Genomic DNA, 26,466 nt, shown 5'->3' on the forward strand with positions numbered 1-26,466 from the left:
TTCAAATTCAGAAGGCAGAGGTGTGAGTACAAAAAAAAAAAAACTGGACTGTGACAGCAGTAAACACAAGCGGAGCACCTGTCCACCTACCCATGTGAATCTTTGGACCTGCTAGGGACCCAACGGTGGTGTCACATATAATAAAATGCTCCCAAATCCACAAATAGCTCAACATATTCACCGGTTTCATTCCTCCCCTCACAGAACATTAATCCTTTTGATACTGACACCCAACTCTGTGAAAGTGCCATCGCTTTGTTGAACAGTGGAAGGAACAGGGAATAGGTAGAGTGGATAAAAGATCAGAGATAGAACTCTCTATCGCTGACGAATTTCCATGGCCACACAGAATTTAAACATTCATTCTTTACTTTGTAATGTGGCCAGCCTACTTTCAAGGACACACTGGAAAGGTTAGTTTACTTAAACCTAAGATAGCCCATGGCTTTGAGGAGGGGAAGCCAAACTTACCTCATCTGACACCTGTTATCCCTCCTGTCTAGAAATGCTCGTTGGGGACTATCTTAGCATTATAGATGTGGAGGGGAGGGGGAATGTGCAAAAAGAGACAATTAGAGGTGAGCATAAACCTGTTGAACCTGAAAATTTGTGGTTTGTGATGATTCGCAGTTGGCTACAAACCACGAGCCACCATGAACCAACCAGAAAACTGAACCACAAACCACTTCAGTTTTCAGTTCATGCCCAGTGGGGGAGGCTCTCCCTTCTCCTGTTGTGCCACTGCTGTCGTCACCACTGCCACGCTGCCACTATCATTGTTGTACTGGCACCAGTGTAGCAGCACAGCTTTCAAGGAGCCTGGGTGCTACCTATGGGCAGGCAGCTGACCTGGAGCTGATCACCCTGATCAGCTGAGAGGTGTCCACATGTGCAGAAGGAAGCACCCAAGCTCCCTGAAAACTGTACCGCTGTGACAACGATGACAGTAGTAGCAGCACAAACGCAAAGATGGTGGTGGTGTGACAGCAGCAGTGGCACTGCAGTGTGGCCTTCAAGGAGTCTGGGCACCACCTTCTGCGCATGCACCCACCTCCTAGCTAATTGCATTGCTCCTGGAAGGAAACCCGGGCGGCTGCCTCTGAAGGTGGCAGTGGTGGAGGATGGGGTGCCAGGACCGGGTAGGGAGGCGACTGGGGCAGTGGGAAGGGGGCAGGCAGGCATCCGTTTTGCCAAAGCACAATGAAATGCTGAGTGGATAAAAGTTTCACACTTTGTTTCATATCAGCAAAATACATTGCATAAACAGAACCATGAACTGAACCACGAACCAGCCTGATTTGTGTGCCCCCCCCAGTTTGTAGTTTGATCTCTGCCCATCTCTAGAGGCAATGTCTCCTAGGAAGAGGACCCTTTGAATCTTCCCCCATTGCTGCAATAATTATCTGCACTGGCCAAAAGGGGCGTGGTGATGCCGCGGGTTAAACCGCAGAAGCCTCTGTGCCGCAAGATCAGAAGACCAGCAGTCGTAAGATTGAATCCCAGCTCCCGCCAACCTAGTGGTTCAAAAGCATGTAAAAATGCGAGTAGATAAATAGGTACCACCTCGGTGGGAAGGTAAATGGCATTCCATGTCTAGTCATGCTGGCACATGACCACGGAGGATTATCTGCAAACAAACGCTAGCTCTATGGGTTGGAAACAGAGATGAGCATCGCCGCCTAGAGTCGGACACAACTGGACAAAATTGTCAAGGGGAACCTTTACCTGCACTGGCCAACCAACCATCCCTTAATCTTCTGGTCTGTGGCTTGAGTCCTAATTGACTTGGGGCTCCCAAGACGATGCAGGACCTGACTCCTGCTAAGAGAGAGATTGGTGACAGCAAGACCAAGAGAGACAAGTGACAACAAGGCAAACAAGCAGGGAAGGAGGGAGCAGCTGGCTTGGAGCTCTGGGATGACGTATGAAGCCTCCTCACTCCCAATCTAATCCTCAATTGCTAGGTACCCCCCCCCCAAATCCTGCTTTATTATATACTACACTTCCCGAATGGTGGGAGATTTAGAGTAGATAAAAGCAAGTGCTCTTTCACACTGCACCGTTAAACAATGATGTCTATAGACACAAGTTGGAATAATCCTTAGAACTTCGAAGGCAGAGTGGGCTGATTAGTGAAGGACAAGCAGAGGGAGAAGACAACCAGTTAAGATGGCTTAATACAAGTACAGTATTAAGTATTATTAATAATATTCTTCAGATACTAGTTGCTCAGGCATAAGTGTAGGAGACAGCTATGGCATTTATATACTGCTTATGGGTTCCCATAAGTGTCTGGCTGGTCACGGTGAGAAACAAGACAGAAAGATGGATTGCACACTTCTTTGGCCTGATCCAGCATGATTTTCCTTATCTAGATGAATCTTTATTTTTATGGGGAAAAAATCAGCCTGACTTTTTTTAATAACCAATAAACGTCTCCATATGTTGCTTCCTCCACACGTTACCATTTCCCCCTCTTTCCTGTCTCTATTTGTAATTCTCATCTTACTTCTCCCTCACACACAGCCCTCCAACAGTTTCCCGGTCTGCTTCCTAATACACAGGGCCTTTTGTTTAATGAAAGCCACTCTAGTCTGTACCAAATAATTTCCCAAGCCGCAGCTACAATGTGTAGCCTTTTGCCTAATTGGCCACTGAAACTATCCTGGAAAGTAAATAATGTGTATTCATCCTCTTTCTCTTCTCATTCCTTTCTGGGGCTGAGGAGGAGTGCCAAACTGAAGGCTTTGACATTGGAGAGGGGTACAAAGGCTTCCCAAACGTGACAGAAAGATGGATTGTATAATGGCACTGATAACGTTACCATTTGTGAGACTGCCAGAAAACATGCCGTTTTTCCAACTTTTTCTGATGCAATAATCCCAAAGGACCTAAGCAATCCTTCAGGACAAATGGTACCTGCATTTCAAAACTTTAAATACTATTGCAACACAATCAGAAAACAGTTAGTTAAAAGATCTTTAATCCAGAGGGTCTGTAATGCATGACCATGACTGGTTATCTTGTCCTGGCATTTGAACCCTAAGCCTTAAGCATTAGTGACATCACATTGCCAGGGAAGATGCTGTTTTAGATGCACTGAGATGCTATGTATCACAAGGCTTCACTGAATGGGTACATTTGGCTGGATTCCCCTGATTTCACCAAAACTGGGGATAAACCTTCTGTCCTGCAGTCATTTGTACATCCTAAAGAACACGGCAGGTTTTTCCACATCACGGAGGACCACAGCAGAGTAAGGAGAGAAAGCTCTAATTCCACAATAACTGGTAAAGGACAAGGAAACACACCATTTGGTATTAGAGATGCGCGTGGCTGGATCTTTACCTCTGTGTGCAGCAATGTCTAAATAAAAAAAAAATTAGAGCATGATATCTCATCACGGGTTATTTATGGCTAATAAGTGTCATTAAATTGAATGCTCACATTCAGAGCTGCATGCTAGTGAATGCCACTTGCAGGAGGTTGGAGGGAGATAGAACGGCACACTATTCCTTTTATGCCTCACTTTTGGTTTTCTGGGGCATCTGGTTGGATTGCTTGTAGGAAGCAGAATACTGAAGTCAACCTTAATCTTGTCAAGCAGAATTTTTATGACGTACTTGCCATTTGTTGGGATATTTTTTTGGGGGGGGGATTTAACAACAGCTATTCCAGGGCAGTGTTTCAATACAGGATCATTTGGAAAGGAAATATCATTTTTTATGTTTAAAAAGCCTCATCAATAAGGAAATTATGCTCTATGTTCCTGAAGGAAGCTTATTTGATACTATGTATATTGTCAAATGAGCAGACTGGTGTAATATAATATAACAGACACACAATCCTTGATTATATACAGTATATTGTATCCTGAACAAAATGTATCTGATGCCCAAGGCACTTTCTATAACACAATAAAATTCAATATAATGACACAAAAATACAATTTAGATTTTTGTGGTGGAAAATGGAGTAGAAAGAAAACATACTAAGTGATCTGTTAAACGTATTCGCAAAGGCTTTCACGGCCGGGATCTAATGGTTGTTGTGGGTTTTTCGGGCTCTATGGCCGTGTTCTGAAGGTTGTTCTTCCTAACGTTTCGCCAGTCTCTGTGGCCATGGGCATCTTCAGAGGACACGAGTAGCACTCTGAGCTTTCTGAGAAATAAATATCCTTCAGTTGGGGTACAGAAACAATAAACAGCAATAGTAATAATACATATTAGCTCCTTTAGTGTCCACACAGAGCTCTGGTTCCGTGTGGTGTAATACCATTAGCAGCCCTGAATCCTCTACGTATAAAAATACTAAGCTTTAGTCCACTTGTTAATGGTTCCCACATGCCTCTGATTCCATGGAGGAAGTATGTGGCCCTTAAATGCATACGTGAACTGATGCTAGAAACTACAATAAAAGTGTGTGGCAAGATTTTAAAGGACTACCATGGCTTGTACTTTTGAAACCCCTTCTGCTGGTAGATTAGGCATCCTTCAGTCTTGAGAAACTATGGTTCGTTCATTCGTTCATTTAGTCATTTAGTTGTGTCCGACTCTTCGTGACCCCATGGACCAGAGCACACCTGGCCCTCCTATCTTCCACTGCCTCCCGGAGTTGTGTCAAATTCATGTTGGTCGCTTCAATGACACTGTCCAGCCATCTCATCCTCTGTCATCCCCTTCTCCTCTTGCCCTCACACTTTCCCAACATCAAGGTCTTTTCCAAGGATTCTTCTCTTCTCATGAGATGGCCAAAGTACTGGAACCTTAGCTTCAGGATCTGTCCTTCCAGTGAGCACTCAGGGTTGATTTCCTTTAGAATTTATAGGTTTGTTCTCCTTGCAGTCCAGGGGACTCTCAAGAGCCTCCTCCAGCACCACAATTCAAAGGCATCAATTCTTCGGCGGTCTGCTTTCTTTATGGTCCAGCTCTCACTTCCATACATCACGACTGGAAAAACCATAGCTTTGACTATTCGGACTTTTGTTGGCAAGGTGATGTCTCTGCTTTTTAAGATGCTGTCAAGGTTTGTCATCACTTTCCTCCCATGAAGCAGGCATCTTTTAATTTCGTGGCTGCTCTCTCCATCTGCAGTGATCATGGAGCCCAAGAAAATAAAATCTGTCACTGCCTCCATATCTTCCCCTTCTATTTCCCAGGAGGTGATGGAACCAGTGGCCATGATCTTAGTTTTTTTGATGTTGAGTTTCAGGCCGTTTTTTGTACTCTCCTCTTTTACCCTCATTACAAGGTTCTTTAATTCCTCCTCACTTTCTGCCATCAGAGTGGTATCATCTGCATATCGGAGGTTGTTGATATTTCTTCCAGCAATCTTAATTCCAGCTTGGGATTCCTCAGTCCAGCCTTCCGCATGATGTATTCTGCATATAAGTTAAATAAGCAGGGAGACAATATACAGCCTTGTAATACTCCTTTCCCAATTTTGAACCAACCAGTTGTTCCATATCCGGTTCTAACTGTTGCTTCCTGTCCCACATATAGGTTTCTCAGGAGACGGATAAGGTGGTCATACACTCCCATTTCTTTAAGGACTTGCCATATTTTGCTGTGGTCCACACAGTCAAAGCCTTTTGCATAGTCTATGAAGGAGAAGTAGACATTTTTCTGGAACTCTCTGGCTTTCTCCATAATCCAGTGCATGTTAGCAATTTGATCTCTAGTTCCTCTGCCCCTTCGAAATCCAGCTTGTACTTCTGGGAGTTCTCGGTCCACATACTGCTGAAGCCTACCTTGTAGAATTTTGAGCATAACCTTGCTAGCATGTGAAATGAGTGCAATTGTACAGTAGTTGGAGCATTCTTTGGCACTGCCATTTGGGATTGGGATGTAGACTGATCTTTTCCAATCCTCTGGCCACTGCTGAGTTTCCCAAACTTGCTGGCATATTGAGTGTAGCACCTTAACAGCATCATCTTTTAAGAATTTAAATAGTTCCACTGGAATGTCATGACCTCCACTGGCCTTGTTGTTAGCCAGGCTTTCTAAAGCCCATTTGACTTCACTCTCCAGGATGTCTGGCTCAAGGTCAGCAACTACACTATCTGAGTTGTCCGGGATATCCAATTCTTTCTGGTACAATTCCTCTGTGTATTCTTGCCACCTCTTCTTGATGTCTTCTCCTTCTGTTAGGTCCCTCCCATTTTTGTCCTTTATCATGTCCATCCTCGCACAAAATGTTCCTCTAATATCTCCAATTTTCCTGAACAGATCTCTGGTTTTTCCTTTTCTGTTATTTTCCTCTATTTCTTTGCATTGTTCATTTAAGAAGGCCCTCTTGTCTCTCCTTGCTATTCTTTGGAAGTCTGCATTCCATTTTCTGTAACTTTCCCTATCTCCCTTGCATCTTGTTTCCCTTCTCCTCTCTGCTATTTATAAGGCCTCATTGGACAGCCACTTTGCTTTCTTGCATTTCCTTTTCTTTGGGATGGTTTTTGTTGCTGCCTCCTGTACAATGTTACAAGACTCTATCCAAAGTTCTTCAGGCACTTTGTCCACCAAATCTAGTTCCTTAAATCTGTTCTTCACTTCCACTGTGTATTCAGAAGGGATTTGGTTTAGATTATACCTGACTAGCCCAGTGGTTTTTCCTACTCTCTTCAATTTAAGCTTGAATTTTGCTATGAGAAGCTGATGATCAGAGCCGCAGTCAGCTCCAGGTCTTTTTTTTTCTTTTTCTTTTTTGCTGACTGTATAGAGCTTCTCCATCTTTGGCTGCAGAGAATATAATCAATCTGATTTCGATATTGCCCATCTGGTGATTTCCATGTATAGAGTCACCTCTTGTGTTGTTGGAAAAGAGTGTTTGTGATGACCAGCTTGTTCTCTTGACAAAACTCTATTAGCCTGTGCCCTGCTTCATTTTGAACTCCAAGGCCAAACTTCCCTGTTGTACCTTTTATCTCTTGGCTCCCTACTTTAGCATTCCAGTCCCCTATAATGAGAAGAACATCTTTCTTTGGTGTCAGTTCTAGAAGGTGTTGTAAATCTTCATAAAATTGTTCAATTTCAGTCTCCTCAGCAGTGGTAGTTGGTGCATAAACTTGGATTATTGTGATGTTGAAAGGTCTGCCTTGGATTCGTATTGACATCATTCTATCATTTTTGAGATTGTATCCCATTACAGCTTTTCCCACTCTTTTGTTGACTATGAAGGCTACTCCATTCCTTCTACGGGATTCTTGCCCACAATAGTAGATATGATAATCATCTGAGCTGAATTCTTCCATTCCTGTCCATATTAGTTCGCTGATGCCCAGGATGTCGATGTTTATTCTTGCCATCTCCTGTTTGACCACCTCCAGCTTCCCAAGGTTCATAGATCTTACATTCCAGGTTCCTATGCAGTAGGCCCATCTTCCAGCGTCATATCTTTTAGCCTTTTGTTTCTGATCATGGGGCGTTCTTGGCAAAGATACTGGAGTGGCATTGCCATTTCCTACTCCAGGTGGATTGCGTTTAGTCGGAACTCTCCACTATGTCCTGTCCGTCTTGCGTCTCCTTGCACAGCTTAGCCCATAGCTTCTCTGAGTTACTCAAGCCCCTTCTCCACAACAAGGCAAGCAATCCATGAGAAACTATGGTAACATGCTCTGAATAGAGGTCTTGGAACAGCGTCTAGTGTGGCTGAGGAGGCCAATTCGAGAGTGACAATCCCTTCCACACTGAAGACAAATACAATCTGTCCCCTGTCCAGCTCCCTGACTTTGCTGGTTTCTGGGCTGCCTCTTTGCCTCGGCCTGCTGGACAGGTGTCTCTTCAAGTGGCGCAGTGGTTAAATCGCTATACTGCAGCTAAAACTGTGCTCACGACCTGGGGTTCAAATCCCAGGTAGCCGGTTCAAGGTTGACTCAGTCTTTTATCCTTCCAAGGTCGGTAAAATGAGTACCCAGCTCGCTGGGGGGGCAATGTGTAGCCTGCATAATTAAATTGTAAACCGCCCAGAGAGTGCTTGAAGTGCTATGGGGCGGTATATAAGCAGCACACTTTGCTTTTTTTTTTTACCTTCAGCTGGTAAACACTTAAAACTTCTAATTTTCACAGTATGAGACAAAAATAGGCATGCATATATCTTATACCAGTCTTTCCCAAACTCCCAGTTGTTGACTACATTTTCTATCATCCCTTACCTTGTATGGCAAGTGGCTCTTTAACCAGGAATGGCTGTAGCTGTCGTTAGGGATGATTGAATCTGTCAGCTTCTCATCATTTGGCTTCTCACCATTTTTCATTTTGCCAGTGTTACACATTCAGATTTATACTGCAATTATTCAGGATAAATTTATCCTGAACATTCAGATTTTTCCAGTGTTACAAGTTCAGATTTATATATACTGTACATATATATGCATTTTTGTACGCATTTCTTGCACATGCAGAAACATATGTACAAATTTGATGTTACTGAAGTGAGTAAAAACCTCTTGTTTAATGCAGCAAAATACTGAAATGCCAGAGCATAAAAAGGTTATCTTCTGTGACTACAACTCGAAATACTAGCCATGCTTCCAAGGGATTGTGGGGAGTTCTTGTCTGAAAAGGTGCCATGTCCAAGCTCTAGCATCAAGAGTTTGTTCACATGAAGATTAATTTACAGTATATGAGAAATGACTACTTTTGCAGACACCACTGTTTATCACACTGAATATAACTATACAAAAGGCCCAGGGATATCTCTGTGGGACTCTATTTATTACTTTCCTCTGAGAGGAGAATGATCAGATGGAGTCTTTTAAAAGTGTGCAAGAACGGATCCTCCTGAATAGACTTTAGTCTCCTCTTCCACAGAAATACTTACACAAGTTGACTTTGTATTTGCTTGTGTTCCTGTGGATACTGGAAAATTCCTTTCAAAGATTGTGAGGAAGCAAAGACAAATATTTGAAGGGAGCGAATTCCAGGGAGAGAAGAGTGTGGTCTAGTCAGCACAGTCTTCGCCCACCTAGACTTAGGATTACTTACTCTGCTAGAGTTGCTATGATTACTTCAGTGGTTCATTGATATGGCATCAGATGTGGGAAATGTTCTTTTTTGAAGCTAGCTGCAGGATTCTGGGAGTTTTAGCCCAAAAAGTAACGTTCTCAAGCTGCTACCATCATGGAGGCAGGAAGGGGAGATATAAAAGGGGAGGTAGACACTATACCAGGGGGTTGGGAATTGATTTGGGTAGAGGACCCCTGAACTGGAAAATGGGAAAAAGTCCGGGTCCCTAGAGAGGAAGCTAATTACAGAAGGAGGAGAGGGCTTCCACCATGTCCATCTTATTGGGGGGAATCAGAGGCAAGAGAGTGGTGCTGGAGACTCCAAGAAGAGAAGGAGGCGGTAGAGAGGGAAGAGAAGGAGAGGCGGTTATGGCGTCTGGAGGAAGCCCAGAGGAAAGGATACCTGATGCACTGTGGGCACCCCTTTGAGGGGAGGAAGACACCTATGAACATGAGGGGAGAGATGAGGAGACCACCCCGTTATCAGACCCGGGGACTGAGACAATTGAACTAGAGAATAGCAACCTCTTTATGAAGGGACTGACTTGGACTATAACCCGTTCAATAAGGATGTTTGGATGCCCTCGTGGGACCCGTTGGTCATGAGAGACAAAGTTGAAGTTAAGTTAGAGACCAATGATTTGATGTTACATGTTCCAATAAACCCTAGTTTTGATTTGTCAAAATGGTTGTCTCCAGCGTCTATGTCGAAACCGGAGGAGGCAATATTTGAACCCTCACAAGCCCAAACCAGACTGCTCTAGATTCTCTTGTCTGGACAGGCCCAAAGAACCCCAGTAAGTCCTAGGTAAAGAATTACTTAACTGCCCCATTGCCCAGGGATGAACCTATGAATACCTGCCCCAGTTTGCCTTCTCTGAAACAGGTGGCTGTTTAAACAGAAAAATGTGTGCTCAGGGAACTGTTCTACTGTTGTTGTACCTGTGAGACCACCACCCTCAACTTTCTTCTTGGCACGTATTATTTGCAAGCCATGTGGCAAAACAGGGCTCTAGAAATTGCTCTACTTATCTGACCACACTATATGGGGCCTTGCCTGCCCTTACCTGCTCTGCCCACTGCCCCATCACCCCCACTGGGCACTGGGCCCCATCCACCATTCTATTCCTGCTCATAAAGAAAAATGGCTAGGGCAGAAGAGAAATTCATCAGAGAAGCTGCTGAAAAGCAATGAATTAATTGAGGTGGTGTGTTTGATTTCTAGGTCTATGCGAAATCTTATCAGAAAGGAGCAGAGTCCAATGCTTCTTTCTCTCTCTCTCTCTAGCTTGATAGAGGACCGATGTGCCTATTTTATTTGGAGTGTTGCCCTCAGAGGAGCAGCTGTGACCAGATGGGGAACCCGGTGAACTTCCCTATCTGCCAAATTCTGCTTTGTAGTAAGATAAAATTGGCAAGAAAGAGGTCACGTTAGAGGGAAATGAGACAGCTCCTCATAACAAAGGAGAGGGTTCCATCCTCCACGAAGGCAACTCCTTGAAGTTAACGCGGATTTTTCTTTTTCCCCCTGCCAACCTAGAAACAAAGCCAGGAGGAACCGTTATTTCACACAAACGGCACATCTCCGGTTCTCGCGAGATATTGACCCCACGGCAACCTTAGGAATGCCACCCGCCGGCAATTGCGGCGCCGGCACGCACCCAGCCCTCGCCGGCCGCGGCGCCACGCAACCCTTCCAAAAGGGGAAAAAAATAGCGTTTAAGATCTCAGAGCTTTAGGCTTAGACCGCCGGCCTTCATCTTCGAAAGATTCCCGCCAGCCAATGGGAGAACTCCCTTCGGCCGACGGGCGGCGGGAATTGGTGGAAGCGCTCGGCTGATTTACTCGGGAAATCTCCCCGGGGATTCACGAAGGAGGATGGAGCGGCTGAGGTCTCCCGGCTGCTAAGAGGATTAGAGGGACGGAGGCAGGGAGGGAGGGAGGGAGGAAGTCCGACATTGCAGCCTAGGGGGCACCTCAGAGCAAAGCAGTAACGGAGCCGGGGGAAGAGTGCAAGGTCTGGCCAGGCGCGGGGAAAGGAGGGAGGGTGGGAGGGAGACACAGGCGCGCGCGCACACACGCACACACACAAAGGGAAGGCAGAGCCACAGGCAAAGCTGGTAGCGGCGAATCCTGCAAGTTACAGGAGGGTGGCGTGAGGCGCTTCGGAAGGCACTTAATCCGGTCCAGGATCTAGCGGGGAAATCCGACGCGGCGGACAAAAGAACCGCGGGGGTCGCCGATGGGGAAAGGCGGGGAGCAAGGCGAGGACTGCGGCGGCGGCGGGGGCGACCGGGAGGCGCCGATCCCTTCCTACACTTGGGAGGAGGTCCAGAAGCATAACCTGCGGACGGACAAGTGGCTGGTGATCGAGCGGAAGGTGTACAACATCACCCAGTGGGTCAAGCGGCACCCGGGAGGGATGCGTGTGATCGGCCACTACGCCGGCGAGGATGCGACGGTAAGGCGCCGGGCTGTGCCCTGCTTCCCTCGCAGCAAATGGCTGCTCCTCTTCCTCCGGCGCGCGTTGCCTCTTGTCACCTGCTCCCGTTGCGGATGCTGGAGACACGCAGGAAACGCGCATCCTCGGAGCCGGGAAGCCACGAGCTGCCTAACCGGCGCCCTTTAGGAGGTGCGTGGGCGCTGAATGAAGTTCCCCCTGAATTGCTCGCCTCCTGCACGGAAAGCTGCTCTTCGGTTTAACTCGGGCGTCCTTCCTTTTCTTGTCGACGAGCCACCCTGCAAGGAGGGCGGAATTCAGAGAAGGCTGCCGGGGGAGGCAAGGTGGCGCCTGCCAGCGGAGCCTGGCCGGTAGCTCGCAAGCCGGAGGGCTGAGCGAGACTGCGGCCCACGGTGTGGGTGGGCGTGGGGCGGTGGGTGGGGAAAGGGCCGGCGGTGCCGAGCTTTAACACCGGCCGAGCCACCCCCTGCGTGGAGCCCCCTCGGCCGGGGCACCTCTTTCTCTTCAGGTCGGCGGTTCTTCTCCGGCGCCGCAATGGAGGGCGCGCTGGAGCCGGTGACATCCTGTTCCCCTCCTCGTCCGGCTGCTTGGCCCCCTTCGGCAGCGGGTCGCTGGCTTGCTGGTTCTGGCCGGCTCCTGTTATAAGTGAGAGCAGCGGAGGCGGGAGAAAGAGGCCCGCGGAGAGAGCAAAGCCAAGATGCCCGGCTCTTCCTAAGGGCCGGCGCCGCGGTCTCTGACCCCCCCCCCGTCTCCAAGGGAGTAACCAGAGCGCAGCGTCTTTCTCCTCGGGGGGGGGGGACCAACGTGTCCAGTGGAGGAAGAAGCGAGGGGGCGAGGGGTAGCGGGAGCTCCTTTCTGACTTCAGGGCCTACCCCAGCTTCTGCCGGGCCAAGGTGGGAAGAAAGTCTGGGACGGAGAGGTAGCTACCCGGGCGGTGGGCCTGTGGTCCGACCCAGGGCGGAGGCGCCTGTCCAGAAGTGTGTTTTGGGAAGGTGGAGGGACACACACAGGGAGCTGAGGTACAGGAGTAATGAGGTCCAAAGGTGACGGGACTCAACCCTGTTTTGGGAGAGTCACACTTTGCTTGTGCTCAGAGACCTCCTCTTTATCTTATCGCCTCCAAATGAGCTCTGTGGGGGCGGGGGAAGCAAGGTATGGAGCGTGGCACAAAATAATTCACAGATGTGAGAGACATTGGGGGCTGATTAATTGTGCCCTCTGATTCTGGCTCTGTGGTGAGGGGGCATGGTGGTTCATGAGGAGGCAGAATACTGTACCCCAGACATTCCCAGAATTACTCTTGCCATGATTACCTGTTCCAAGACTAAGCACCTGGGCACTTGCAGAACTGAAGATAGATTCACACATTCATTTTACCTGGGTGGATAGGTGGCTTGCTCTTGCACTAGCAGAAGCATGTTTGGTGACACACGTTAATGTGCCCAGAATTAATAAGTATTATCCATCCTTGGAAGCATATCTGTGGGGCCTTTCCAGCCAAAGGCTGCTTGTAGGCTTTTGTTCATAAAGAGAATATGGGATTCTATCCCGAGTATTGGCTGCATGCAAGCTTTTTGTGGGCTTCTCATCCCATGTTTTGGGTGTAAGTGTCTGTCCATTTCTCTGTTCCCTAAAAGGAATCAATGAAATGCAGCTGGAACCAGGTTTTGAGGCTTTGTTTGACTGATGACCATGAAGCACTTGCTACATGTTGTGTTCAGAAAACTTGAAATTTTTCAGATCATTCAGACCTTCAAAGCCATTGGAAGTAGGGAGGAGAAGGAAGCAGCTGAAAGAGGCATGTTATTTGTTAAGTAGTCATTATTCTCTACTCCCCCAGTCTCCTTAGTGTCACAGTGTATTAAAATTTATTGGTGCCAATTTCCCATGAATGTGCAACAGCAATTGTTAAATTGTTTAAGCTGGAATTTCTGTTTCTCCACTCCAGAATCATGAAAAACATGGTAATCCTATTGTCTTCATTGTCTCAGATCACAGTGAGATTTTTTTGTAAAGCAACATTTGTAAAAACTCGAAGGGGCACACTGACTTGGAAGTATCCAAGTCACACAGTCATACTGTATTTTGAGAACAAATAGCATCTTTCACTTTCTTTGGGTTTTCATTTGAGGAGAGAGAAGCAGCAGCACAGGGTATCCCTAAAGGGAAGATTCGTGTGCCAATCCTGCTTTTCTCCAGCAATCAGCAGAGCCACAGTTTCTGCTCATTTTGCTAACAGTGGTTTTAAAAGGAAAAATCCGCTCTGCCAATGTGTTGAAGTGTCACTGAAAACTTTTTAGAATTCTAGTTTGGGAACAAAATTACTGTATGTTGTTTCACCCACCCAATTACAGTCATTAACAGAGCAAATTTCTGTTAAACCGGCCCTGTTTTGTGACATGGGAAAAAATAGCACAAGACTAGCTAGTTAGCCTCACAGTTTTTTCCAGTTATGAGAACAGTGTAGTCCTATCATTGTCTACTAGGAACTAAGCTCCAGACTTGCCTAATTGTGTATTACAGGATTACAGCCTAAGGGCTCTATCCAGTTGAGACTTATCTGCTTAAAGAAGGCATCCTAGAAGAAATGAGGAGGGTACATTTTGGGTGAATTCTTAGTGTGACACGCAACTCCCCTTTCCAGATTTGTTATTGAGGTTTCATAGACCCTCAAGGGTAGATGGGGGAACAAAAAAAGGGGGGGAGGGCTCATTGAAAACTTGCTCTCTGCCTATCTTGCCAGCAGATTCCTGTGCACTGACCACAACTGGCTACAACCCACATAATATGTTGTCAGCTGGATAGTGATCCCAGTTGATTTGGAGGTCCGATGCTCAGAAAATCAAGAGATGGAGCTGAATTTGGCAGCATGTTTTCTGCCATCTATTCCACTTCTGTTTTGAAAAACAGAACATTCTTTTTCCCTTCCTGCTACTAGGCCTCTGTTGATTGGGGATGCCATGGGGAAGGGAGGCATAAAAGACTGAATGAAGTGAATTAGTGGCAAGGGAGATCCAAAAGAGGGGGTGTTGGATCTTGGCAGCAGAGTGAAGGCTTGGGCAAGTTACACAGTAGATCTTGGAGCCAAAGATGAAGAGGAGGCAAACAGCAGCAACAGCTTGCGAACAGTAAGCAGGCAGCTGTGAATCTGGAATATAGAGAGGAGTAATTCATTGGCAAGATGTAGAAGCAGGAGACTTAAGATGCCACTAGGGCCATTCTAAGACATGATCCTGCTGAGGTCAGAGCACCAAATGGTGCTCACCCCTCTTCAATCCAAAGTGCCCTGTAAGAATCCAGCCAGGTTATTTTGGCATCAGGGGTATCTTGATGATCATCCTTTCATTTGCATCCCACTACAGCTCACAAGATATCAAATAACAATGCCTATAACAGTTCAGAGACAATTACAAATAAACAGAACACAAATACGTAAATAAGAAAGTAAATAAATAAGATCAAATTAAATAGAATTTACCTAACTTAATACATTAATTTAAATAAATAGAAAAGGGAGCAAAGCCTATTGTAATATGTCATCAAGTTGCTTCTGAATTATAGCAAGACTGTGAATTACTGGACACGATGCTGTTGGTGATTTATTCATTTGGTAAATTAAATAATTTAGAATGGCAAATTGCTACTGACAAATGAGGCACTGGATGTTTTAAGAGGTGCATACATAGAGTCCAATAGTGTTCTGGTCAATAGTCTTCAAATGGGGTACTGTTGTTAACAGCCCTATTCAGCTCTTGCAAATCCAAGGCCAGAGTTTCCTTTTACAGCATCAATTCATCTCTTATTTTGTCTTCTTTTCCTGCTGCTTTCAGCTTTTCCTAACATTCTTTTCTTTTTTTGGTAGTTCATTTTTAGGAGGCCTTGCTTAACTCCACTGGGCTGCTTAGTGATTCTTCAGAATAAACCTCTTCACCATCTGCCCAAAGTGTGTCCAAAAGCCTAAAAAGCCATGGCTATTTGTACTGCACAATAGTATGACCGCAACAATATTCTGATTCATGTTGTGAATCACAAATGATGTACAAGTTATAAAAAGTAGTGTGGATATTTCATGTATCTAAATCAGTCTTCTGCCGCCGCCGCCCCGCCCACAGCAAAAGGGAAGAGCGGGACTCAAACTGGATGTCTGAAAAACTGCTGCTTTCCCCTCTTTCCGTTCTATCCTTCCTGCCTTTTGTGTCCAGTCTTTTTAGACTGTAAGGATGCACACAGACCTTCCCTTGTTTTTAGATAGTGGTTTGTAAATTGCTCTGAGAGCCTTTTGGCCAATGGTGGAGATTAAAATACTGTGGTATAAATACTGAATAAAATAAGAGTCAAAGGCATAAGGTCTTGGAATACGATAGGGTTTTTCATGTCCTTTAATCCACTGCTGGAAGATTATTGGGTTGCAGCTAAGGCATTGGTCTAGTTCCCAGAAGGCTCGTATTTTCTATATTGTTAAATATTGTTGATCCAATATCTTGTACCTTGTTCATTGTGATTTTCTAAAAGTTTACCCATTCCTTTCACTGGCCTTGACTGGGAATTTCTTGTGCCGAATTGCTATGAGTATGGTGTGATCTGTCAAGAAACCTCTGTGGTGGCTGTCCCATAACCTTTTTTTCTCCTTGTAAGCTGACCTACCATCTGTTTGGAGTAACAGATGGAGTTGGGATAGTGGTCTATCTTTCCTAATTTGTCCTGTTCTCAAAAAGAGGATGGAGGGAAAGGTTGCTGGTGAGATAATAAAGATTTTTGTGAGGAATGTCACGAAGCGCATAGCTGAATAATTGTGCTCCTACAGTGAAGCAGTAAAAAAGACTCCCAAGCCAATAAACATTTTCAAATAAATAGTGTGTTAGCCTTTTTACTAGTCCCATCAACAGCACAGTAAACAACAGTGTGATAAACCATGTGCCTGCTTGAAATAGATCACCTGAGCCACAAACTAAGTGGAGAGATGAAAAAAAGTTGTTTATTGAAAGTAAAGAAGTGTCTTTATGCACTTCCAATTACTGTATTTAAAATGTATTTGCAAACTGCTAACATCCAAAGTGTGAAGGCAAGAGGAGAAGGGACAACAGAGGACGAGATGGTTGGACAGTGTCATCGAAGCAACCAACATGAATTTGACCCAACTCCAGGAGGCAATGGAAGATAGGAGGGCCTGGCATGCTCTGGTCCATGGGGTCATGAAGAGTCGGACACGACTAAATGACTAAACGATGACGAACATCCAAAGCATGAGTGGACAGCTGTGGCTGTCCAAATGATGCTGTGCTACCAACTTTTACCATCCCTCCCATCGATTGCATCAGCTAGGATTCGTGGAGACTGCAGTCCAACAACATCTCAAGGAACAGAATTTGCCTATCTGTGACCTGAAAATTTCAAAGTATCCTAAATCCAATTGTTAATGCAACTAATATCAAATCCATTGAATCTAAGTTCTGTTGATTAAGTGGCTCTTGAGATTAGCACTGGGTTTAGACTTAAAATATACATAGTGGTCATTGTGTTACTGTGAAATACTACACAAATAAGGGAAATTGCACAAGCAGTTTTGCAGTTTTGTGTTATGCATCCGGGCATGCAACAACGTGCACAATAAGGTTATGTCTTAGTGGATGACAGGTATAGTTGTGCAATAACCATTTTGGTAATTTTAGGTTGATTCTGCACAAACCTAATAAGATTCTACTCAGTACAGTATTTAAAATAGCATAACATTGATACACATTATCTGCACTCTCTATACTGTACCTAATAAAGTGATCAGTTTGTGACTCTACCAGATGTAGCAGGTCTGTCTCAGAAAGCCAACTTAATTCTAGCATTGAGAGGGCTCACTAGCCATTGAGTGATGACATCATGGCACCTTCTTCGTATAGAAACAACTCCCCTCCATAGAACAATTAGGTAAAGGTTCCCCTTGTCATTTAGTCCAGTCATGTCTGACTCTAGGGGGTGGTGCTCATCCCCGTCTCCAAGCCGTAGAACCAGCATTTGTTTGAAGACAGTTTCCATGGTCACGTGGCCAGTGCGACTAGACACAGAACGCCGTTACCTTCCCACTGTGGTGGTACTTATTTATCTATTCGCAGTTTTCTACATGCTTTCAAACTGCTAGGTAGGCAGGAGCTGGGACAAGCGACAGGAGCTCACTCCCTCATGTGAATTCAATCTTATGACTGCTGGTCTTCCGACCTTGCAGCCCAGAGGCTTCTGCAGTTTAAACCGCAGTGCCACCACATCCCTTATAGAATAATTAATTGTCTTCAAAATGATCCTTATGAAAACTTCCTCAGAAGGGAAATTCCAAAGTGCTTAAATATTTTAAGGTGAGTAAGCACTGGGCAAAACAGTGTTTGTTGCTCCTCTTCAAAAGTGTGACTCCTGCTCTTATCACAGATGCTCTAGCCACTAAAAACTCTTTTACATCTTTCAATCTAATCAAATCAGGTAAAGTAGTTCTATCAAATTATTATTAAAGCCATTAAAATGCTATCCTTTGGTAAAGCAAGGCTCCCAGAATTGTTCCTAGCAATCATTAAGCAATATTAAAAAGAACAGATAAATAAAAGTACAGCAGAATAGTAGAAACCAAGAAGAGTGAGTTAAAACTGACAATCATTCATGTGAGTTTCAGACTTTCCATGTGCTATGCACTCTTCCTATTTTACAAATACCCTCATTTCTAAGTGAACCTCCTATAGTTTTCTGTCTGCATTTTTCTAATTTTCTTCCTCTTCATCTCCTGTCCTAGGACTTTTTTCCCCATAGGCAGTGAAACTACTGATATTAATCTCACTAATTATACGTGTTTTTGCTTGTTCTGGGTTTTTTGGGCTCTTTGGCCGTGTTCTGAAGGTTGTTCTTCCTAACGTTTTGCCAGTCTCTGTGGCCGGCATCTTCAGAGGACAGCGCTCTGTGCTCTAGTATACATGTTTTTGTTTTCTCCTATTTTCGAAAGAAAACAATAAATGTGTTTGGACAAATAATAAGACTTTTATCATCAGGACAGGAATGAGGATAGTCTCTCCTCTTTGGGTTTATCATCACTCTACACCTATCTCCTTTTTCATTGTAGCTGCAAAAAAAGATTAGAAGTTTTTACTTCATATTTTTGTTAACTATGTCTAAATCTTGCTTAACTGTGTTGTTTGTTTGTTTGTTTTGCAACAATCAAACCTCATAACCTGTTGCTTGAAGTTGGTGTATTTCAAACAACAGTTGCTAAGGTTGGCCACCATTCCTCAAGGCTGAGTAATTTATTTTATTTTTATTTATTTATTGCATTTATATGCCGCCCATCTAGACATAGATGTAAGACTACAAGCGGTGAGTTATCAGGATAGGAAGCAAAAGGGTGAGAAAAGGAGAATATATGTGCCCAGGGGTTTATGTATGTGATTGGTTGTCAATCAAGACAATAAATTGAGTTAAATCAATTCCTAGCAATTGAGAAGCACACAAAGTTAGTCTTTCTGACTCTGCCATTCTCTCGTTGTTTAAACTGAGAATATCGTGCCACTCTCCTTTTTAGCTTATCTGCAAATAATACTACTGAGATTTAGGGATGCATTGTACTGTAGAGCAGTGGTTCTTAACCTTGGGTTACTCAGGTGTTTTTGAACTGCAACTCCCAGAAACCCCAGCCAGCACAGCTGGTGGTGAAGGCTTCTGGGAGTTGCAGTCCAAAAACACCTGAGTAACCTAAGGTTAAGAATCACTGCTGTAGAGTACAAATTATATTATTAGCATTAGTAAATGATTTGCAGATCTATAAATGAAAGGTGCATTTTCGTTTTTGTTTCTCACATTAAGGAGACAGGCAGGAATGGGCTGTTAGGGGTCGCATGAATATCGATCGGGGCAGCACCCCATTTACCATAATGAACCAGCTTCCATTAATCTGACTAGAATTATAGGCTGCAGTTTGGTACTGGGTCATTTCGCTAGGAATGTAATTTTGTTGGTGAGATAGAACAGCACAGTGAGAGCAGGGGAAAGTTGCAAAAAAGACACAGGCTTGGTATGCAGAAGGTTGCAGGTCTTGGTGCTTGGCATCTTCAGATAAAGGTATCCTGTAGAAGTAAATGCCGTGAAAGACCCTTTTGCCTAAAACCCTGGAGAGCAACTTTGCATTTGTGATGGGCTGAATGACCAAATAGTGTTGTCTGGCATGATCTTTGAGTGATTACTCCATCAAGGCGGTTATCTCAGAATCAATGGGAGGGCTTTCTCTCCACATTCCAATTCTTGCCTTCAGTGTACATGGTAGACAAGGTTTTAAAATGCAGCTATAGCTTTTAAACATCTTATTAAGAAATACAGTATCTGTCTTCCTAGCTCTTGTAATTTCTTCAACTTTAAGAACTCCTCTAGTGTTCTTCTCTGTAGCTACCCTCTTCCCTTATTTCACAAAAACATATTATTAAGCTTTAGGGGCAGCCTCAGGGTTTTTCTCTACTTGGTGCCAAGGAATGTAAGATAAAGGACTTGAAGGTAAGATAAACCAGGGCTCTGTTGCTGTTCCATAAATGTGTGGTATAGCTGTGAAATGTTGTATACATTTCTGCTTGCACAATTTGAAAATACGTATCATAAAGCTGGAAAAGGTCCAGAAGTGCTTTAGCTTAAAAAATAAATAAATCAGGGGATGATAATGCTCACAGTACTCAAAACAGACTGTGTGTGTATTTATATTGGGTTATCCAACTTTTAAATTTATTAATATTTTATTTCAGATTTTTGCCATGTAAATAGTTCTAGAGGATCCATATCAAAAAATCTGATATAAAATTTTGATAAATAAATACAGTAAGCAATTATTTCAAAACGGGAGATTTGAAGCATTTCTACAGGAGCATTGTTGCAACCAGAAGTAATGAGAGTGGTTGTACCTTTAGACCAGCGGGGAGAGGAACATTTGTCTGAGCGTTTTTGTTAAACAAATGTGTAAGAATTATAAGAATAAGTATGGTAATGTTTGTTAAGATGCATTATGGAACAGAATTCAAATTCAGGGCCTATATCGGTTACTGATCAGAACTTCCCAGGCTCTGATAGAACATTGGTTACCATTGATTCCACCTGGGATTCAAATGTCCAGAAGGTATCTAGAGCTCAACTTGAGTTCCAACAAGTGAAAAAGTACAGCATATGACTGTTCTTAACATGATTGACCGTGATTAAGTTGATCGAGCAGACCTGTTGTTCTTTTCCTACCTCTCGTTGTTGTTTTACCGTCCATGGTAGAGAATCTCTCCAGATTCCTTCGAAGCCAGCACATAGGGGGTTGGGGGGTGGGAGAGTATTCAAGTTCTCACTTCACAGCAAATTGAGTTCACACAACTGCCTGCCTACATTTCAGCTCACTTTAAAAAAATAAAGTGTAACCATCCCTCATTATGCTTGGAAATAAATTGCTGGATTTTAGAGGCTGTAGGGCAAATTCCAAATGAATGTAAAAATAAAAAGAGGCAGATAAAATTTCTTTATATAATGAGTATGATTAAGGTTTTTTTCCTGCTCTGTTCCAGGATGCCTTTCGGGCTTTTCATCCTGACATCACCTTTGTACGGAAATTTTTAAAGCCATTGCTGATTGGAGAACTTGCCCCGGGAGAACCTAGCCAAGACAGAGGCAAGAATGTGAGTAGAAGGAACTTCATCTGTAGATCCAGTGAATTACCTATGAGACAGCCTGCTTTCTTTTCATTTGTGGTGTACATACCTGTAATAGCCAAACTATATTTTCTACAGCTCACCCCTGTTCAAAATACAGGTTGGCTACTGCAGATATGTGTGTACTATGTTCTGGGAACTTCAGGTGTACATTTCATTGGTGTACCTGTTTAAAGTTCCACAAATGGTAGATACTGGCAAATAGAGCATTTAGTCTGATCATTTTTGTCAATTCATATACAGTATCTCTGCTTCTGCACTCATGGCCAGTTTTGCAAATTCACCTGACACACACTCCTCCTAATTGGTGTTCTGTCAAGTCAGTTCTCACCTATGGTGACCCGTTTCAGGGTTTTCCAAGTAGAGAATACTCAGAAGTGGTTTATCATTCCCTTCTTCAAACTCCCAACCTCTGGCTCCGCAACCAGATACCTAAATTACTGGACTATCCAGCCAGCTTAGATGTGTCAAAATCAAGAAAGTCTTGGAAATTTAAGGGGAAGGAAAGTATAGAATGCTCATCACTGGATTAAGGTTTAGGTAGTAGAAGATCTGTGTCTTCCAGGGATCTACCACAGTAATACAGACAAAGGAGGAGTTTGATTTCAATAGCAGAAGCAGAGGCATAGGTACAAATTTAGCTGCTATGATCAAACCTGAAGGGGGCACTAGAAAAGTCGAAACCTCAAGAGGCATGGAGATTAGAGTGTGCTTTCTGGTGCTTTTGATGTGGAGATTCAAAATGACTCTGAAGCAAGGGAAGGAATAGCAAATACAGAGGGAGGGAGGGGAACCTGGGAAAAGAAGAAAGGAGGTGAGAGAAGAAGGACGGAGGAAAAAGACACAGAGAGGGAACTGAAGATCAATTTGAAAAGTCAAACAGGCCATAAAAAGAATCTCTTGGACATACAGTGTATACACCTGTGAATCCTCTTCTTCAAAAACAGCTGAGCTGCTTCCTTGTCACAGAATATTCTGTGAGGCTTTGATACTGAAGAGACTTTATGCAGTTGCAGTTAGGGAAACGGGCAGAAAGCAAAAGGGTATTGAATGCAGATTAAGCAAGCCGGATAAAAGAGAGAAAAAAATCATGGCATTCTCTTGCACCTATCAGGATTCTGCCCTCAAGTTGCTGACAGTTTGTCTGCATAACAAGCCGTTCGGAAATGCGTGATGTGCACATGGTTGTGTACATACCCACACAGTCAGCGTTTCAGACAAATCTTTTAGGATGCTGTGTTAACGCATTAAGGCAGAATCTAAACAGTTTTACTACTGTATATTATTTTAAAGTTTGTGGTTTTAATTGGTCACCAAGCCTCGATTCTCCTGCCTGATTGAAAAGTATGCATGGATCTCTGATCATGTGAACAAAATGTTGAGCCTGATCTTGAGGACAGCTTCAAAAACTAGTGAGCAAAATTAAAGGGTGGGGGGAGAAGTTGGGGGGATGAAAAATTGGAAATTGCTTCAGAAACAAGACATGGCCATACCTTTCTCATCTGCCCCTTGTTGCTATGTCACTCGAGATTTCCTGGAGTCCCAGATGTTCCGATTATCAATTATTCAGGCCCTCTGTCTTGCTTGGCTGCTTCCAAGAGGGAACCTTTACTGCGCCGCCTTGTTCTTGGATGACTGATTTCATGACAGATCGCGTTGCCCAAACATTAGCCTGCTGCATAGCTCATTAGCTGCTTTCCTGGGGGATGGCAGTCTGCAGAGCATGGTGTGTGATGTCCCAGAGGGAACGCCTGTCAGGGAGGCAGGAGCTTGCCCGTGTTTAAGTGGCATTAATGATCTCCTGTAGCCCCTTCCCCCCCCCCCCGAGGCCAATTAGGAAGGAATATAGAGATGCATTAGGGACGTCTGGTGATCCAAAAGACATCTGACTGCATCTTGAATTAGAAGTGTAAATGGCCACTTGTACTGGTTTCAGTGCAGGCCCTATTACTTACTCTAGGAGCTTTCCCAGATGCTTCAGCCATAAATGGTTAGTTGTTACTGGAGCTTCCAGCATCCTGGTGCCTACAGATTTTACATGTCTAAGGCAAAGGATATAGCATATTCCCATGATTCAAATAGCAGTATTTGGCCATTAGGATGATTTTTAAAATAGAGATGTTCAAAGCCTCACTGAGAGAAATCTTAGTTATAAAATTATTTTGCTTTCCTTTGTGGTATTTTGTGGACTGATTGCAGGAGTGTTCTGGCTGCATTATGGCAAATACTTGGTTTCCCTATTAAGAGGAAATGTCTTTAGCTTAAAGGGTCTCTCTGGGGTTTCTTTTGTGGCTTATCTTTTGCAGATAAAATCAAAATGCAGTGTGACTGTAACAAATATTGTTTCAAGCTTTGGCCATCCGGAAGTATACACCAGAGCACTATTCATTCATTATTTAAGTGAGCGAGAATGGGTTGTCATAAATCAGAATCAACTTGACAGCACATAATTGTATTATTGTTCTTACTGCAGGCTCTTCACCCTCTGTTTCCAGCTTCTTTGCCTTCCTACACTTGGAGGGTGACAAGTCTGAAGGAGGAAGGGTCTCTGCTGTCCTTTAGGTCTCTCTCCACATGTCAGGACCCTGACTCCATGAAGAATCCCCATGGATAGGAGTGGCTTTTGCCGTGCTGACTTGCCACGCTCCTCTGGTAGAATGGAGACAAAACTGGAAACAGAGGAGGACTATGCTAGAATGCCCATGTGATGATGATGATGATGATGTGTCATTGAGTCAATTCCAACTTATAGTGACCCTTCCCAGAGTTCTCTAGGCAGAGAGTACTCAGAGGTGGTTTGGTTTACACATCCCCCCCTCTTCTGGGGCACCTTGGGACTGTGTAGCTTGCTCAAGGCTACGTAGGTTGGCTTTTCTCCCAGGAGGCACAGTGAGGAAATTGAATTCCCAGCCTTTGGCTCCACAGCCAGATATTTAACTCCAGTGCTTAAGTGTGAGTTGTAAACTTATTGGCTGAAAGAGACCATGAACAGTAGATGAAACTGCACATCAGTTGCACCTTGCGGTATTGAAAAAGTCAAGAAAGATTTGTTGGAATAGCAACCTGCCTATTGCGCCTGTAAGAGGTTTTGATGGGAGGGACTTCGGTTGAATGTCAGTCACTAAGAGTAGCCATTTGTCTGTGTACCTTAGGCCCTTTTTTCCCACCTATAAACCTCAGTCAGGGTTCAGTCTCTGTTAGATACAGTTTAGCAATGTTAGGGTTCTGAGACAAGTTAGGTAATGGCAGTGTCAGTGTTCTGAGCATTTATATATCCAGTCAGTTAAGCTAAGTAAAGTAATGAATCTAATCAGTTAAAATATTTTAAATTATGTAATGAACAAACATGTTTTTGTTTGTATTCTGATATGAAGATTTTGTGAGTAAAAGAGACACAGTATAATTACACAAGGGACATTTTGCCAACCTTGGAAGGTTGGAGATAAAAGATGCAATCCAAAGAATGCCAGTGTACCCAAGTTGTTTTGGTGTCATCATCCGGAGTTCTTTCAGCACCTTGTGTTTCTTCCTTGCAGGCCCAATTGGTGGATGATTTCCGGGCCCTGAGGAAGACAGCAGAAGACATGAACTTATTCAAAGCCAGTCCTGTATTTTTTTCCCTTTACTTGGGTCATATACTTGTGATGGAGGCACTGGCTTGGTTACTAGTATCATATTGCGGTACAAGTTGGAGCATAACCTTCATCCTTTCCATCATCCTTGCAACCTCTCAGGTGAAGCTTTATTCCATAGATATTGAATGATCCACTACCGACTTCCTAGTTCATTTGTGCAGTGAATTTATTTCCTTTGTTAAAGTTGGTGTTGAATTGGTGTAAGTTAGGAAGTCAGTGTAGGCATTATTTGTTGTGAGTTTACCTGCACAGCTTGATACATATCAGATGAATGATGATTACAGTGATTTTGTAATTTGCAGCAAAAGTAATGCCAAAAGTTACATCATTTACGCTGTGTCAGCAATGGGGCTTTTGGCCAACGTCTCTCTTTTCTTGCTATTTTGAGCATTTTCTTTCCTCTGTAGGCCCAGGCCGGATGGCTGCAACACGACTTTGGACATCTCTCTGTATTTAAGAAGTCGTCATGGAACCATGTAGCCCATAAGTTTGTGATTGGTCACTTGAAGGTAAGGCCCGTTCTCATTAAGGAGGCAGTGGTGTGCCGTCTCTTTCCTAGAGCATAGCTGAACATCTCCTTGCTGTTTTGCTGTTAAAAATACAGAATAAAACCAGGAAATGGAAAATGAAAAATAATGATTTTTAAAAAAATATGGAATGTATTTTTGGAACATGTATTTCGGAGAGGGAGGGGGTTTACACCAAGGGAAGGAACAATGAAATTTTGGAGGGAAAATGGATGGAACGGAGTGTAATGCTAGTTCTGAAGGTGATGGGTGCACATGGGTAATTGTATTGTATTGTATTGTATTGTATTTTATATAGGTTTTTTGGGGTAGTAGTAGGTTTATTTTGTATTAAGGAAAAAAGGAAAAAAATATAAAAAAATGTAGTTTAGTCTGATGTAGATTAGGCATTCTTCAGTCTCAAGAGACTATGGTAACATCCTCTGAATTGAGGACTTGGAACAGTGTCTAGTGTAGCTGAGGAAGCCAATTTGAGAGTGACAATCCCTTCCACACTGAAGACAAATACAATTTGTCCTACTGTATTTATTTCATATTTCATAAGATGTATAAAAATGTAGAATTATTTCACTTTACCACCTGCCCAATGTGTTTTGACCTGAACAATTTGTTACCTTTTTCGGGAGCAATAATTTGTAATCTGCAGTAAATCTCTCTGTTGGCTTCACTAAACTGCTGAAATAGCAAATTAGGAAATGTTATGTATTGAGGAATGCATTAGGAAATCAGAAGTGTGTTATTCTACTTCAGTCCAGGGGATTTGAGAGGAGCAGGCTGAGTCTAGGCAAGGGGGATAAGAGTTCAAGACTGGTCAGTATATATCTTCAGTCTCATAGGAGGAAGCCATTGATAGATAAGAAATATATGGCAGAAACCAAGACAGCCATCACTTTTTATCTAATAGGAACTCTGTGTCTAGCAGGCAGGAATTCAGCAGGTCTCACCAGTTGGTCGTAAGCCATTCCTGCTAGGAACTGGAAATACTCTTAATACAATTGGTAAATCTAATCCCAAATCTTCCTTTTTAAAAAATGCATCTGTGTGTTTAGCAACAGTCTTGCACGCAGAAATCAGATAAATGAAGTTTTTTTTCTGACAGTGTGACATAAGCGGAAGAAAAATAATGACTTTGGTTGCTCGATGTAAAGTTAATGTT

At 43.7% G+C, this 26,466-nt stretch overlaps 1 protein-coding gene across 1 annotated transcript in view; it reads left to right on the forward strand.

Moving 5' to 3' along the window:
* Window positions 1-11,074: 11,074 nt before the first annotated feature.
* LOC110086191 (acyl-CoA 6-desaturase) overlaps window positions 11,075-26,466 on the forward strand; it is a 35,715-nt gene continuing 20,323 nt past the window's right edge. Inside the window, exons 1-4 of the mRNA XM_020806983.3 lie at window positions 11,075-11,459; window positions 21,005-21,115; window positions 24,685-24,882; window positions 25,191-25,292. Coding sequence (XP_020662642.2) covers window positions 11,241-11,459; window positions 21,005-21,115; window positions 24,685-24,882; window positions 25,191-25,292 — 630 coding nt within the window. The 5' untranslated portion in view covers window positions 11,075-11,240. The remainder of the gene's footprint in view (window positions 11,460-21,004; window positions 21,116-24,684; window positions 24,883-25,190; window positions 25,293-26,466) is intronic.

Source organism: Pogona vitticeps, chromosome 1 (genome assembly GCF_051106095.1).
Source record: "Pogona vitticeps strain Pit_001003342236 chromosome 1, PviZW2.1, whole genome shotgun sequence".
In the NCBI taxonomy this organism is placed as follows: Eukaryota; Metazoa; Chordata; class Lepidosauria; order Squamata; family Agamidae; genus Pogona; species Pogona vitticeps.